The sequence below is a fragment of the Perognathus longimembris genome, chromosome 1 (genome assembly GCF_023159225.1).
Source record: "Perognathus longimembris pacificus isolate PPM17 chromosome 1, ASM2315922v1, whole genome shotgun sequence".
Lineage (NCBI taxonomy): Eukaryota > Metazoa > Chordata > Mammalia > Rodentia > Heteromyidae > Perognathus > Perognathus longimembris.
In genome coordinates this window covers 146,935,286-146,951,137 of record NC_063161.1, presented here as the reverse complement: position 1 = coordinate 146,951,137, position 15,852 = coordinate 146,935,286, and the positions used below count along the sequence as shown (strand labels likewise).

General features: G+C 40.0%; 1 protein-coding gene across 4 annotated transcripts in view; it reads left to right on the top strand.

Annotated features, from left to right (window-relative positions):
- The window catches only part of Astn2 (astrotactin 2), an 861,877-nt gene that overhangs the window by 544,450 nt on the left and 301,575 nt on the right, over positions 1-15,852 (top strand). For 3 of the 4 annotated variants that reach the window (XM_048340549.1, XM_048340540.1, XM_048340532.1), the window contains one exon: positions 12,388-12,576. In XM_048340549.1, the coding sequence (XP_048196506.1) occupies positions 12,388-12,576 (189 nt within the window). Of the gene's footprint in view, positions 1-12,387; positions 12,577-15,852 lie in introns of those variants that run through there. The other variant, XM_048340558.1, reaches the window with a different exon arrangement.

Here is a 15,852-nt window from a genome sequence, read left to right as displayed (position 1 = left end):
TAAACTACTCAAAAAAGATCCAGAAGTGGAGCTATATCTCAAGTTATAGAACACTAGCCTTGAGCAAGAAAGCTCAGGGACAGTGCTCAGGCCCTGAGTTCAAGCCCCAGGACTGGCATACACACACACACACACACACACACACACACACACACACACACACACAGAATAGCAGCTGACAATTTATTTGGTATTTCCTACATGCTATGACTGTTCTAAAACTTCCTGCACATAGGTCACTTAATTCTCATAACAATTCTACAGAAGAGATATTATCATGACTCCCATTTTACCAAGCACAGTGTCTGAGGTCTCCCAGCTGGTAAGTGGGGGTTATAAGGATTCAAACTTTCATTGTGTGCCTTTGGCCCCAAACAAGAGAGAACTTGAGAGCTTTGGACACATCTAGTTATGTCATCTTCAACAAACGATTCAATTTTTCTGAGCCTCTGTCCTTTAATGTAGAATCAGAAGTGATTGTTGCACGACTTGTAAAATTATGCATGCAGAGGGACTGGCATACTTAATAGAGCTCTCCATAAACCTTAGTAATAATAGTCTAATAGGCATAGTCATCTCATTCAATTATTCAGTTACTGAGTTTTATGTCTACTCTATCTCTAGCACATAGGACAGTGCCTGGCACATAGTAAGTGCTCAGTTAGCAACTGTTACCTGAAATTCATCAACTCACCTGGCTAAGGAAGTTGTTCTACATGCAGATTTCCAACTACTTCTCTCGTCCTGTTACCAGTGAGTGATCACAGAGGCTAAGATTTCACTTTCTTGAAGTTTCCAGCAAAGAACTAAACACATGCACACACACACACACACACACACACACACACACACACACACACACACACATCAAGTGGCAAAGAAGCCAGGAGTCCATTAGGGAGGAAGTACACCATGGTGGGAAATGAAGGGCTTGGTTAGGTGTCTCAAAGACAAACATGAGAAAATTCCAGTATTTTTAGGGATCAGAGTATGTGGGAGGAGTTCGTGGTAAGGGTAGTGGGGTGAATGTAGGAAAAGGAGTGCTTTGAAATGAAAACCCTTTAAAAATTGGCTCAATTGTTATTGAATGGACTTTGGGCATATCTAGGAAGGACTTGTCCATTGTCTGTTTTCTTTCTTTTGTTTTGTTTTCCATTGCTACCCATTGGTCCCTCTTACAGGGCTGGAAGGTGCTGATATTTTTGCTTCTAATTCTCATTAATCCTATAAAATGTTGGCGTCTCCTGCAGCCTGGACCTCTCTCTGGCTAGCTGCATGGATTCTCAGCTCCTCACCAAGCTAAGTTCCCACAAATTGGGTGAAGCATCCTTTCTCTGGGTGTGCTCCGCGTACCTTCCAGTACTTCTCCCTAGTAGCTCCATCATTGATTGACTCGCCTGATTTCCTGCCTGTCACAATAGAGTCGCTCATGGGCAGGCACTGAATCTTAGTCTTCGATCCACACAGCTGACTGTTGTTTCCTAGTTCTCTACCCAAATACTTCTTCAAAATCATAAGGGTCCAATTAAATGATTCATCCCACTATGGCTTCCTGTACCTTCCTTAGGCATAGTCTTTTGAGAGATGTTAAGATTGCAATGATGCATTGCTTTGGCCCTCCCCAGCCCCCCGCTAGGTTCAAAAAGGATACTGAGAGCAGGTTGGCTGAGCCTCACTTGGTTCTGATTGATGTTGGCAAAGCTCAGGCACCCGTGTAGCAAATGGAAGGTCAATTCAAGATAGGTTGAGAAGGTCATCAACTGCTAAGCTGAAACATTTTGAGTTGACTCTTATAAGTGAGGAAGCATTGCCTTCTGGGAAGACCCTGGCAAGTAACCTAGCAACGAAGTTTGTCAGTTTCATTTGTGTGGGTGTGTTTACAGTGTCTACTGTGTGTACTTCCAACAGACCTTAATTTTATCCATATAAATCCAACGCATTTTTTTAAAAGCTGCTAATAGAAAGATAGGACTGGGGCTGGGAATATGGCCTAGTGGCAAGTGCTTGCCTCATATACATGAGGCCCTGGGTTCGATTCCTCAGCACCACATATACAGAAAATGGCCAGAAGTGGCGCTGTGGCTCAAGTGGCAGAGTGCTAGCCTTGAGCAAAAAGGAAGCCAGGGACAGTGCTCAGGCCCTGAGTTCACGGCCTAGGACTGGCCAAAAAAAAAAAAAAAAAGAAAGATAGGACTGATCAGAATCATGTGAAAGGAGTAAAAGGGAAAAGAAAGAAATGGTTTCAGAAGTCTAAAATGAGAGTTACTTGAGATAATACTAACTTTGAGCTTCTTAGCAACCAAAGCAAATAGAAAACAAAGCAAAATAATATGGATAATGGAAGCATTCTTGCTTGAGAAAAAGTTGTGGTTTCTGGTTTGGCTTTCAGGAAAGTATACACTTTTCCCTGACATTATTTGCTAGGAGAGATTTTCCCACCTATTTCTATGAAAGGGAGTGAGAAATTTCACCAGCATTTTTGGAATTTCACTATTTCTCAGGACATTTACAGAAGAAAACGTGATTCCTCCCCCCCATCCCCCACAGCATCTCAGAGCCAGTGAGGAAATAAAATTGGGATGAGTGCTTGAATATCCCAAGTATTTCTCAGTCCCAGTTTCAAGGAAAATGCTTTCTTTTTAAAGATATGGACTAAAAAAATATGTCTAGCCCCAAATACTCCTTATTAGCTTTTCTGGGTTTTGTTTGTTTGTTTGTTACAATGCGTGGGCTTGACCCCAGGCCTTCTATTTTCACTTTGCTTTTTCACTCAAAGCTGACATTCTATCACTTGAGCCATACCTCCATTTCTGGCATTTTTTGTCTCTCCAATTAAGAGAAGAGTCTAAGAGAAGAGTCCACTGAATTGGTCTTCCCAGGCTGGTTTCAGACTCCAATTCTCACATCTCAGCCACCTAAGTATGTAGGGTTAAAGAGCCATGAGCACCTAGAATTCTCTGTTATTTTTATGTGACATTAGAAGGCAGAGGAGAGAAATACTTTTGATATCCCCAGTTAACTGAAAAGGCTTCAGTAAAGGCTGAAGTCTGCTCTGAATTAAGATTGGAGCCCCGAGATCTGATTTTAACTGTCAGTAATTAGGGGCAAGCAAGCACTCAGACATGTGTTTTGTGGAATTTTCCATCTTTTAAAGTGTGGCCTGAATTCTCTCCTCTCTGACTATATTGAAGGATGCATGTTGCATGTCATTTGGTGTAGTCATTGTACACTTTGTCTTGGTGGATTTCTTTGCAGTGCTGAGACTTGAACCCAAGACCACATACATATACTAGGCGAATGCTTTACCACTAAGCTACACCTGAGTCCGTGTGTGCCATTTTCTTCTCAAACATTATAACCTTGTACTCTCCACTATTTAAACATTGGCCCAAACTCAGATATAATAAATATGCCCAGAAATTTAGGGAACTATATCCATTCATTTGGCTGTTTTCCAGTGGGCTCTGTAGAACATTAGGTCTGAAAATTCTCAAGGATTAAAAAAAAAAAAGAAGAAGAGGGCTTGGGATATGGCCTAGTGGCAAGAGAGCTTGCCTCGTATACATGAGGCCCTGGGTTCAATTCCCCAGCACCACATATACAGAAAATGGCCAGAAGTGGCGCTATGGCTCAAGTGGCAGAGTGCTAGCCTTGAGCAAAAGGAAGCCAGGGACAGTGCTCAGGCCCTGAGTTCAAGGTCCAGGACTGGCCAAAAAAAAAAAAAAAAAGAAGAAAGATCATTGATGAAGACCATGTGAGAGAGCCTAAACTATACAGTCATCTCCTGCATTTCTCAGCGCACCTGGAACCAGTAACAGCTCTGAAAAGTCCTGCAGTGGAGACATATCATCCATATATCAAGAGTACTTTATTCTCAATGGTTTCCCCTCTCTTTTCTTAGTTAGTATTCACTAATATGTTGGCTCTTTATCAAATTATTATTGTTGGAGGTCTCAGGGTAGAGCAATATGAAATGTAATTTAGACCAGAGTTTCTCCTGGAACCTGGATTCCTTTCTATTTTATTTTCCTTCCATCTCTTCTGAATAACAGCATTCAGCACATTACCTCCTAAATAGCTTTTTTGGAAATTCTCAACTTTTTCCTTGAGTGACACCTACAGACCAAAACCAGAGAGAGAGCAGCTTTACAGATCTTTGGTTTTGGTCGGTGTTGGGAAGGCCCTGAGGGAGCCTTCACTGGGCAGTCACCTATGCCATTTTTTAGTGCGGTTCATGCGACAGATGGAGGTCTTTGGCTTCTGGTCCGGGCCCTGACCCTGATGACCTCCAGATGGGCTTGTTCCCTGAAAAGGAGCCCCCTCTTCTGTTGCCATGGTGAGAAAAGGTAGTGTATCCCCACATTGGTCCTAGTCCATCCTGTAGTAATTCCTTGACCTCTTCCTTAACTGTTCTATATTCTTAGTTTTTAAAGGATTTGATTCCATTTTTCTTCAAACAATAATGCCTAGTGCATGTATTTCAATAAATAATATTAGTGGCTTCGTAAACCACTGAGGAATGAATGAATAGCAATATATGACTAAATAAAAATTTTGTAATTCAGTAATCTGCCTTTTTCCCCCTTGTAGGTCCCAGTTTACTGCTTTGCAAAAGATACAGATTAGACAAAGTAACTAGTCCTGCAGAGTCAATGCCCAGGATTTGGAGGAAAATAGCCGTTGTAAGGTGCTAGCTTTTTCTCTAGAGCTTATGTGACCTTAGTTAGTCAACCCAGATGTCCTGAAGGGCAATGTCAGAATGACAATATCTATCTCATTACTGTAAGGATTAACTAAAACATGCTCCTGGCTAAACACATGGAATGTTTTCCAGAGTAGTCTCTCTGGTCTCATCTAGTCTGGGTATCCCCTAGGGTGTGATGGTTGTGTTAAGGGTAACACATTTGTTGCCTTTAGCTAAAACGCCCAGTTTATGTCTTTGTGCTTATTTTATGTTTTGCATTTTTGGCACATGTATAAATATAATTTCATGCAGATCTTGGCTGGTTTCCTCTGAGCCTACACTCTTTAGAATTTCTGTAAGAGAAAAAAAAAAGTCTCCCAGACGACAGAATGTTCTAAAGGAGCTGGATAATGATATGGTATCATACAAAAATAAAATTTACAAAAGAAACCAACAGCTAAACAAACCTTCCCTTAAATCTTCCTGTGCCCCAAAGTGCCTTGGGGGACAGAAGTGCTCATAATTCAAAACTCAAAGGATGATTTGCCTTTATAAATCCCTGTTTATTTCCCCCATGTCCTTAAGGGTCATACCTGAGCATACCCCACGTCATTTTTCTCTCCCTCCTTCCTTTCATGCCAGACTATAATCCTTTTCTACCCTGTAGCAAAAGAAAATCAACATGATCCTACAGTTCCAGTATGGTTAAAGTCTTGCATATGTACTCACATTCACCCATGCTCAGATACACTTCGATGTATGAATTTTTGGATTGAGTTCATAGCACAGTTGACTATCCACTTGCCCTCTCTGAACTTTTGTTTTCTGGTTTTCTGCCATAACTTTCCCTCCTTGCAATCTGAAGGTTGTGTACTTCTTTTTGCTTCTTTAATGAACTCCTCCCAAGCGTGGTGGTTTAACATAGCATGGATGTGCTATCTTAGAGTTCAGTGGTCAGAATTCCACTCATCTAGGAGACTGTAGGAGAAGACCTGTTTCCTTGACTGTTTCAACAGCTAGAGACAATTCTTCACTCCCTGATTCTCCTACACCCTTCTTTTTTTTTTTTTTCTTTTTTGCCAGTCCTGGGAACTGAACTCCAGGCCTGAGCACTGTCTCTGGCTTCTTTTTGCTCAAGGCTAGCACTCTACCACTTGAGCCACAGTGCCACTTCTGGCTTTTTCCATATATGCGGTGCTGAGGAATCAAACCCAAGGCTTCATGTATACTAGGCAAGTACCACTAGGCCACATTCCCAGCCCTCTCCTATACCCTTCTGATAAGTACTCTTAAGATTGCACTGGGCCCTCCCAGATAATCCATGATAACCTTTCCATCTCAAGATTCTTCATTTAATCAGCTCAGAAAGTCTGTTTTGCCATGACAGATACTATGTACACAAAGATGTTAGTTAGCTTCCCTTTGCTTTAAGAAAATACCTGAGATAAAGCCACTTACTAGGAAAAAGACTGGTTTTGTCTCTTGTTGATTTCAGCGTTTTCAGGGATTGGTCTCTTGGTCTTCTTGCTTTGTGCCACATGGTACAAAATCATGAAATGTGATAAGTGGAGATGGCTCAGAACATGATGGCCAATGGGCAAATAGAGAAAGAAGAAGGGTCTCAATGTCCCACTTCAAGGGAACACCTGCAGTGATCCAACTTCCTTACACCAAGATTCACCCCTTAAAGTTCCCACTACTTCCTATGCCTTTAACACATGGACCTTTTTGGTGGATGATGTTTACCTAAACCATAATAACAGGCTTTGAGGATTAAGATTAGGTATAGATATAGATATAGATGTATATTGGTCAGTTGTGGGCCTTGAATTCGGGGCCTACGCACTGTCCCTGAGCTCTTTTGCTCGAGGCTAGAGCTCTGTCACTTTGAACCACAGCACCATTTCTGGTTTTCTGGTGGTTAATTGGAGAAAAGTGTCTCACAGACTTGCCTGCCAAGGCTGGGTATGAACCACGATCCTAGAGCTCCGCCTCCTAAGTAACTAGGATTACGGGTGTGAGCCACCAGCACCAGGCTAGGATGCAGATATCGAGGGAACCTCTTACAGGTTATAATGAGCAAATCAGGTCATATATACAAAAGAATTCTCCTCAGCTGCAAGATCTTGAATGCAAGTTTAAGATGTACACATTATATGTAATATATTACATATAAACATATATAAAATGTATGTGCTTATATATACTACATGTATATATAAACATGTGTTTATATACATATATTTATGTATACAACATGTGTTTATATATCCATACATGCATATGCATATACACATGTATGCATATACATATACATAGTATGTTTATTTTACTTATATATTATCGATAGTAATTGCCCATGTACAACTATAAGTTATATGTGTAATTTATTTTCAATGAATGGAAGAATTTCCTAATCACCTAAGTAGCAATACGTACAGTGGCTGATGTGTTTTATATTAAAAATGTAAATTTTCTGCTTACCTAAGTACTCTCTGACTCTCACATCTGCCCTGTAGTGACGACCATAACTATCCACTTTTAATAAAGAATGACTCTAAAGCCTAGGCCAAGTTCACAGTCTTGATCTAGCTTATACTGCTGGTAGGTAACATAGGTTCTACTCGATCTCAGATATGCTTGGCTCCAAAATCTGAACTTGACACCTGCAAAAGGTGCCAATAAAGGAGTATAAAATCTCAATAGATTCACCAAACTAGGGATTACACATGCAACATCCTCCAAATAGATGCCAATACTACTAAAAATTAATAAGGAAAGAAGAAATCTAATTGAGAAAAAAAAAACTTTACTTCCTAAATACCACTTGGGTGTGGAAAAAAAAACACAACCATAAATTTCCATGTCTTTAGAAATGAACACAAGCAGGAGGGAGGCCTGTGTGTGAAATCTGTGGCATGTGGGCAAAGCCACTGTCAGAGGTTTTCATGGCATTATTAAGAGGCCAGAATTATTGAAAATAGAAAAAGCACAACAGAAGCATCTGATTCAGAAGCCAGAAAAAGTATTGTAACAGTAAATAAAGCATCATGAAGGAATTAATACAAACAAAAGCAGCTGCAAACTGAATAAAACACAAGGAAAACCAAAACAAGAGGCTCCCCATCAATAAAATGCAAAAAGCTTGTTCAAGGAAGAGGGAAAGAGGAAGACCACACATAAGTGCATTTGAATACTGCAGACAACTTTTGATATCGACACATTTGAAAGTCTTGGGAAAATGTCTTCGTAGAAAATATAAATACCAAGTATGAGCTACCATAACACAGAAAATTCTACATAGGCATATAATATTGGAATAAATGATGAGAGAGCAAATATCTGTGACTGAAAAGACATTGAAGTCCGGGAAGGGATTATAAGCAGGTTTCATTAAATCATCAAACAATGAGTGACTTCTTTTTTATTTCATATTTTTAAAAATAATTTCATTGTTATCATGAAGGTGTTGACATTTCTTCCTTTCTTTCCTTCTTTCTTTCTTTTTTTTTTTTTTTTTTGTCCATTGTGGGGCTTGAACTCAGGGCCTGGATGGATGCCGTCCTTGAGCTTCTTTGCTCAAGGCTAGCTGTCTGTAAGTTGAGCCACAGTGCCACTTCTGGCTTTTTCTGAAGAGTTTATTACAGATCAGAATCTTAGGGACTTTCCTGCAGTGGCTGGCTTCAAATCACAGTCTTCAGATTTCAGCCTCCAGGGTAGCTAGGATTACAGGCTTGAGCCACCAAGTTGACTTCTGGTGTTGAGTTCTTTGTTATAAAAAGTAACCCAAGCCTGGTGCCAATGAATCATATCTGTAATCCTAACTACTCAAGAGGCTGAGATCAGAGGTTTGTTATTCAAAGCCAGCCTGGGCAGGAAGGTCCTTGAGACTCCTATATCCATTTCATCACCAAAAAGCCAAAGTCACTCCAGTAGTAGAGGGAAAAAAAATGCTTAGAAACAGTGTTCAGGCCCTGAATTCAATCCCCAGGACATACTCGTTCTCCTGTCTCTGTCTTTGTTTCTGTCTCTGTCTGTCTCTGTCTCTCTCTCTCTTTCTCTCTCTCTCTCTCTCTCACACACACACACAGCTGCAAGCAACTCTTAGATGTGTCGTTCACATGCAGTACATTCAGGATAAGGACAGAGTGTGGAGAATCCCAGGCGTTATTATTATCCCAGCCACAAGACGTGTGGTTCACATGCAGTACATTCAGAACAAGGACAGAGCGTGGGGAATGCCAGCCCTTGTTACTCACCTTGCCTAGCAAGGAACTGTTTCTCAACACAGATGCCTTCAAGGTTTTTAATGTAAAACCTTATCTCAATTTCAACACTTTTGCCACTGGAACTCAATACGGTGCTACCCATTAGAGTCTTACATGGACTTTAGCAAACTGATTCTTAAAGTCATCTGCTATAATACATAAAAATCCACTGATATTAAATATCTGAGGATGAAAAACATTATAGCAGTGCTAGAACAACGTTCAGAAAACTGTTTTTTCACCACCTCTTGGCTTCCTAAACATTTCACAAAAATTAAAAACAGTGAAGAGCCATATGCGGAGATAATCAAACATCAAAAGCAAAATTACAATACAAGCACAGACTGGAAGAAAATTTCAGTTTGTATAGAAGAGGAAAAATAGCTATACAGAAAATATGTGAGCATAAACAAGCCAATGAGAAAAAAAGACAAATAGAAATGTCATAGTAGGGAAATGGCCAAAGCATTTGAACTATTTATGGAAGGAAAAAAACAAATAGCTATAACACAAAAAGATGTTGAACTTCACCAATAACCAAAGAAATGCAAGTCCAAGAAGAATGAATTATTTTTCCTATCATAGTATGGCAATAATGATCATGAATGATGTAGAAAAAATCAAGATTCCATCTCTCATTCATCAATGATGAGATGGTAAACTGGTAGAGCCTCTATGGATGGCTATTCAGTATATTTATCAAAAATGTTAAATTCATAAAACATTGACCCTGTAATTCCTCTTGTAAGGATCCATCAGAGTACACACTCATATGTGCACCGTGATATATGTACAAAGATCTTCATTATGACACTATGTGCAATAACAAACAGCTCCAACAGCCAAAGTGCCCATCAATAAAAATCAGTTAAAAGCAATACTGTGCATTTATACTGTATAATGCCAAAGGATCATTTTAAATGATAAATCTATCTGAAAAAAATCTCCAAGAAAGTTAGGAGCAAGTGTATATATTACAACAATGTACAGTTCACTTATGCTAATGAGTTTATTATATATTAATATATACATATATAGTATATTTTATATAATGTGTGTGTATAAAGTACATGAAAATGTGTGGAACATACCTTAGAGGAATACATTGTCGATAATAGTGATTGTCACTAAGATAAGACATATGGAGTAAGGAATGAAGACCTTCCACTTTTTACTCTATAGACTTTGCTAATGTCTACTAATTTGCAACAATAATATGTTTATTCATAGGCACATAGGCATGTGAGCATATGGAGAAAGGGGAAGGGAGAGAGAGAATTTTAACTGAATCTAGCAATTAAACCATTTCTTCCTAGTACTGGAAACCTGCAGCTATAAGTATTCATGGATCCATGAATGAAATCAGATGTTATGGAACATTTACCATATAATCCACACTTTTCCTAGGTATTCAAATTACCTGCACAGCGATAATATTAAGGTGAAGTTACTTATATTTAATAGATGTAAACAAAGGGGGGGATAGATATTTACCAAGAACTTACAGGTCCTCTTTCAGAGAAGTTTGTCTCTGTTCTTTGAGGAGGAATTTGTGAATGTTAGTAAGAAAACCTGAGCATCAGAACATTTCATTATTGACAGGGGAGCAAGGAAAGAGTGACAACTTGGCTTCATGCATGAGAAGTTTCTGGCTTTTCACTAGAGTGATCTTGAGTCAGGTCTTCAGTTGAACTTGTCTGTTTTCTACTTCTCATTGTTCTCTGTCTCTAGCGTCCATCAGCTGGAACAAATGTTCCAGCAACCTGGGCATATTTTCTTTCCAAACCACCTCACAAAACCTCTGCCATGTCCCACAGGTTCCTGAGTCTCTTTACAATCGATCCTGCTTGGATCTCACCCCACCCTGTCAAGAAATGCATGTGGGAGAGTATCTGCTTCCCTGCTGTCTCAATCTTAACAATCCAACCTAGGTCATGTCGTTTAAATAGAAGCCATTGAAGTTAGAGGAGACAAGAGACAAAAAGAACTACTTGGCTGTTAAACAGACCTGACTTTGAATGCCAACTTCCCCCCTCTCAGTGATACGCTAAGTGTGTAGATTCTTATTTTGCCGAAGGGTACAGAAAGGATCATGAGGTTACATTTCTTCATGGTTAGAAAATGTAGTGGGGGAGAACTTGCTCAATGAATAGAAACATCCCCATTGCCACTACCAACTATAACTATTTTTGTTAAGTACATTTTTATGCCTGTATTTGTGGTTAGTATATGGTAGGATTCATGGTATCTTGGTGAATTATGGTAAGATGGGAAGATCTACCCTGATTTACAGATGAGAAAATTGGGGAATAAATAAGTGAAGTGACTTTTTCCTGTCTACATAGATCCCAAGAAATAAAATGACATTCATAGAGTTCTCTCCAATTATTCAGCCTATTCACTCATTCATGTTCATGTGCCCTACTCCCTGTGCTCACACAGAATGATGAAAAGGTAGATCCTTGAAGAATTCTGGTTTCTGGATTGATAATTCATGTGCAGGGGCCTCTGCTTCTCTTTTTTCACTCCATCCCTTCCCTAGTGTCTCATAACTTTTTTTCCCTTCCTGTTTTCCTCCCTCCCACTTTCTCACCCTTCTTCCCTTCCTTTCTCCTTTAATCCTCTCCTTCTTCCCTCTCTCCCTCCCTTCTTTCCTTTCTTCCTTCTTTCTTGTTTTCTTTTCTTACTTCCTTTCTTTTTCCTTTCTCCTTCCATCCCTCTGTTTCTTGTTCCCTTCCTTCCTTATTCCCTCCTTCCCTTCCTTCCAGACTTTCCACCCTCACTCCCTCCCTTCCTTCCAGATTTCACATCTTACCTCCATACCCCATTCAGTTGCCTGTCTGGTCCACATATTTTTCTATCCCTGCTTCTAAGGCATAACAGGGGTCAGGGTGGCTGTCAGGAGCGTCACAAGAGCTCCAACAGAGGCTGCTAACATTGACAGTTCTACAGAAGTCTTGGCAGATGTTGTGTGCACTGTCCATGGTCCTGAAAAGGTCACCTCAGTGCTACAAGGGCACTAACAGCCTTGTATTTGCTATAGTGTTCAACCTTGGTTGACAGATACACTGGGAATAGATTCTTACTTGGGAAACTAGTTGATAATTCCCCGTGAATTGGCCTGTCATGCTTTTGTAAGTCTGTGTGTTCATGGAAATCTGTTTTTAAATTTGCTTTGTGCGTGGATGCACACGCCAGTCCGGACCCTGACTACCTCAAAATGTCACAAATGAGTTTCCCTGGATTTACCAATTTGCACAATTAATGGTGCTTTTCTCCAGACACCTGTGCCCTAGATAAATTCCAATCAGAATAGCTGCCTCCATTCCTAAACTCTGACCTTTTTTTTTAAGCAAAAGAGATGATGGTTTTAGGTCACCTCCAATGGGGGCATTCGAGAGTGGAGCTAACTCCTAGTTGTGTTTTCTCATGCAGCTGTGTGGAGGAGTACAAGCTGGCTCCAGATGGGAAATCCTGCCTAATGCTCTCAGATGTTTGTGAAGGTCCCAAGTGTCTCAAACCGGACTCCAAATTCAATGACACCCTTTTTGGAGAGATGCTACATGGTTATAACAACAGGACCCAGCATGTGAACCAAGGACAAGTCTTCCAGATGACCTTCAGGTAATGGGGCAGACACTTGCACATTGCCAGTCACAAACCCAAACTGTGGGGGGGGGGGTCGTGGAGGAAGTCATGGACAGAGTGGAGTGGAGATGTGATGTACTGACAGCACCACACCATCCTTGCTTGAACTCAGTGAGACATACCACGGGGGTGAGGGGGCAGGGCTAGAAGTCATCATTCTACAAGATGTGTTTTCACCGACATGGAACACCCTTGGCTCACCTCCCATTTTTCTAACTCTATTCACATATTTCAGTCTTAAGCCATCATGTAAGTATAGTTAATGGAATTTGTTTAATTAATTAATCATTCAGCGTCTTAAAAATAAATATCCTATAGATGCTATTTGGGCAGTTCAAAAATAAGAGCACTTAATGAAGTAGAAAATGGAAACCACATCACCCAGTAATACTTGGTATTAACATTTTTGAGCACTTACGAAACACATCTCTCACACTCACCAACCCCTCTCTGCACATACACACACACACACACACACACACACACACACACACACACACACACTGCTCAGATCTCAGTAGAGCTGCTCAGATGTTGCTTTTACAGAAATATGTCAGAGATCTTTTACTCTATTCATGATACATTGGTACATGGGAAACTTCAAGATGAGAAGGAACATTAATCAACAGAGAGAGAGAGAGAGAGAGAGGGAGAGAGAGAGAATGACAGCTTAGTTTGCTTCAATTATCTAAAAATTAGACCTATAGGTTAATAATAAATGGCTTCTCTGGACAGTATAAGAAACTAGAGAGAGCTTGGATGGTATTTATTCATGCTTCCAAATCTGAGGATCCATTAGACTGAGAGAAGTTTTGTTCCCTGAATAATAAAATGAATTCTTTAGAAACAAAAAAGCTATCACTTTGGGAAGTTTTTTATGAAAAAGAATTAGGGTAACTTACAGTTACTTTAATCACCAAAGGTCATGTGTTAAGAAAGAAAAGATAGAAGTAATAACAAATCACTACCATAGTTGTCATCATCATCATCATCATTATCCCCACCCCATCATTTAGAGTGGTGATCATTGTAATCAGAGTGACAATTCCATTACTAGCTCTTAAATTTTTCCCTATGACAAAAGCATCATTACTGCTAACACTGCAAAGTGTTAGCAAGGCTTCTGACATCAATTTTAGTAATGCCTAGGGTATTTACTTCATTATAAACACTTTCTTGTGTAATTCTCACACCAATACAGAGAAATAGGAACTACTATCATCTCCTTTCTACAGATGAGAAACAGAGCTTGAAGGTAACTTCTAAAGACCTCTCTTTAGAAATGGAGAGAGCCAGGATAGAGCCATTTTAGCTTCTTTGTTAGACATGTTGGAGAAAAACACAGTCTCCATTTCTCAATCGAGCAGTCAGTGCCAGAGAGATTGAGTAAGTTTCTCAACCTCACCATGCCGTGACAGGCAGGATCCTGGATTCACATGTAAGTCTAACTCTGTTGCTTTGCTGTTATCTTTGAGTTCAGTTCCCCAACCCCCATCTCCCATTGTAAAGAGAATCAAAGTATGAATTCTAAACTAGGAATTCATCCTTGTGGCCACCACATTTCCTCTGACCATCTCCTGTGCCCTAGGCACCATGCTCATTATTGAGGATACAATTGTAAATGAGATACAAATGACCCCAGATGCCCTGGCACTAAGGCACAGCTGAGAGGGGAAATTTTATACATTTGTTTAATAAAGTAGTGATACAGACTCCCATGAAAGCAATTCACAATGGAGTTTAATACAATTTGAGCCAAGGCACAAGAGTGCCTCCATTGGATTGTACAGCCATAGTGATATTCTACTGATGGTTCAGATGAAGTGTTACTTAGCCAATACCTGGAAGATAACTAAGAATGAGCCACAAGAAAGGTTAAGTGGAGAAGAGGGGCTCTTATAGGACAAATCTTTTATTCTAATAACCATGGGAGAACTCTTAAATCATGTAAGGCAGGAGTAGAGAATCATTGCTTTGCAGTTTTTAAACTCATGTAATCTGTGCAGGAAGTAGTTTACATGGAAAAGCGTGGAATGGGGTGTCGAGTAGGTATCTATTGTAGATGCTACATGAGCATAGTGGTGGCTTCAGCTAAAGGTCCAGAATTAATATTGGTGAGAAAAGGGAATTGGGGAGGGAGTTCTGAAGTTCAGGGAACAGTTGCAAACAAATAGAGAGGTTGAAAGAAATCCAGAGTGATAAAAAAGTGACCTGCAAAGAGTATTTTCTAACATTCAGAATAAGGTTCTTTCTACCACTCAAATGTTCAAACAGAGGCTGCATGCAACTTCACTGGAAAATCTCTGGGAGAAATTTTAAGAAGCTGAACTATTACTCAATGCTGTGATTCTGCAGGGCTTGTTTCCTATCATTTTAATGCTCTATGAACATGTCTTAAGCATCATGATAGATAGAATAATGCTGCTTGTAATTCAGAAGAAAAAACAAATAAATTATCGCTTCGCTTTGAGGAAGGAATTTACAAGCACGAAAGATGACACGCACAATTGAAAAATAATAGCAAAATTTAATTTGCAAAGCAATATTCTAAGGAATACCCATCTTTTCCAAAGATTTATCATGTGAAGCCTTTTGAAAAGAACTAGACAGAAGATGAAAGGTCTTCTCTGAGGACAAGGCACAGGACCTGGAATATGAAGTAATAACAAAGAATAGTGCCTCCTGGGAGAAAGCCACAAGGACATTTTTCTGTCCGTGAAACAGTCATCAAAGGCCAAAGCATATAAACAGAAGGGAAAACAGTAAAGCAGACCTCCATATACACCAGCTTCCAACTCTCAGCCCCAACGACAACAAGCATAAATTCACTGTCTCATTGTTAATAGAAGGTATTATTTGTTGTAATCAGGTGCCAGCTTTTGTAACAGGCACCCTGCATGTTTGATGTAGATTGATTTCTCACCAAAACCATCTGCTGGCATGAGAGAAATGATCAAATGTATTACTTCCCATTCTATTTTGTCAAGATTAGCTTGTTTCAAAGGGAAGATCCACATAGGCATGGGGATGCTCACTCTTGAAGGGACTGCATGAATTCCTGGGCTCTCATGTTGCCTATGGGTCAGGAAAGTGACCACAAAGCAACTCATTGCTAGGGTGGTCCATGGTCTTCTAATGGCCCAGCCCCCTAACTTCCTACTACCAACAAGATGATCAGTAAGGAAGATCATGGAACCCAAAGCATGACTGGGGAGTGTCCAGGATCACATGGATTTTTAGCCCCATCAGTAG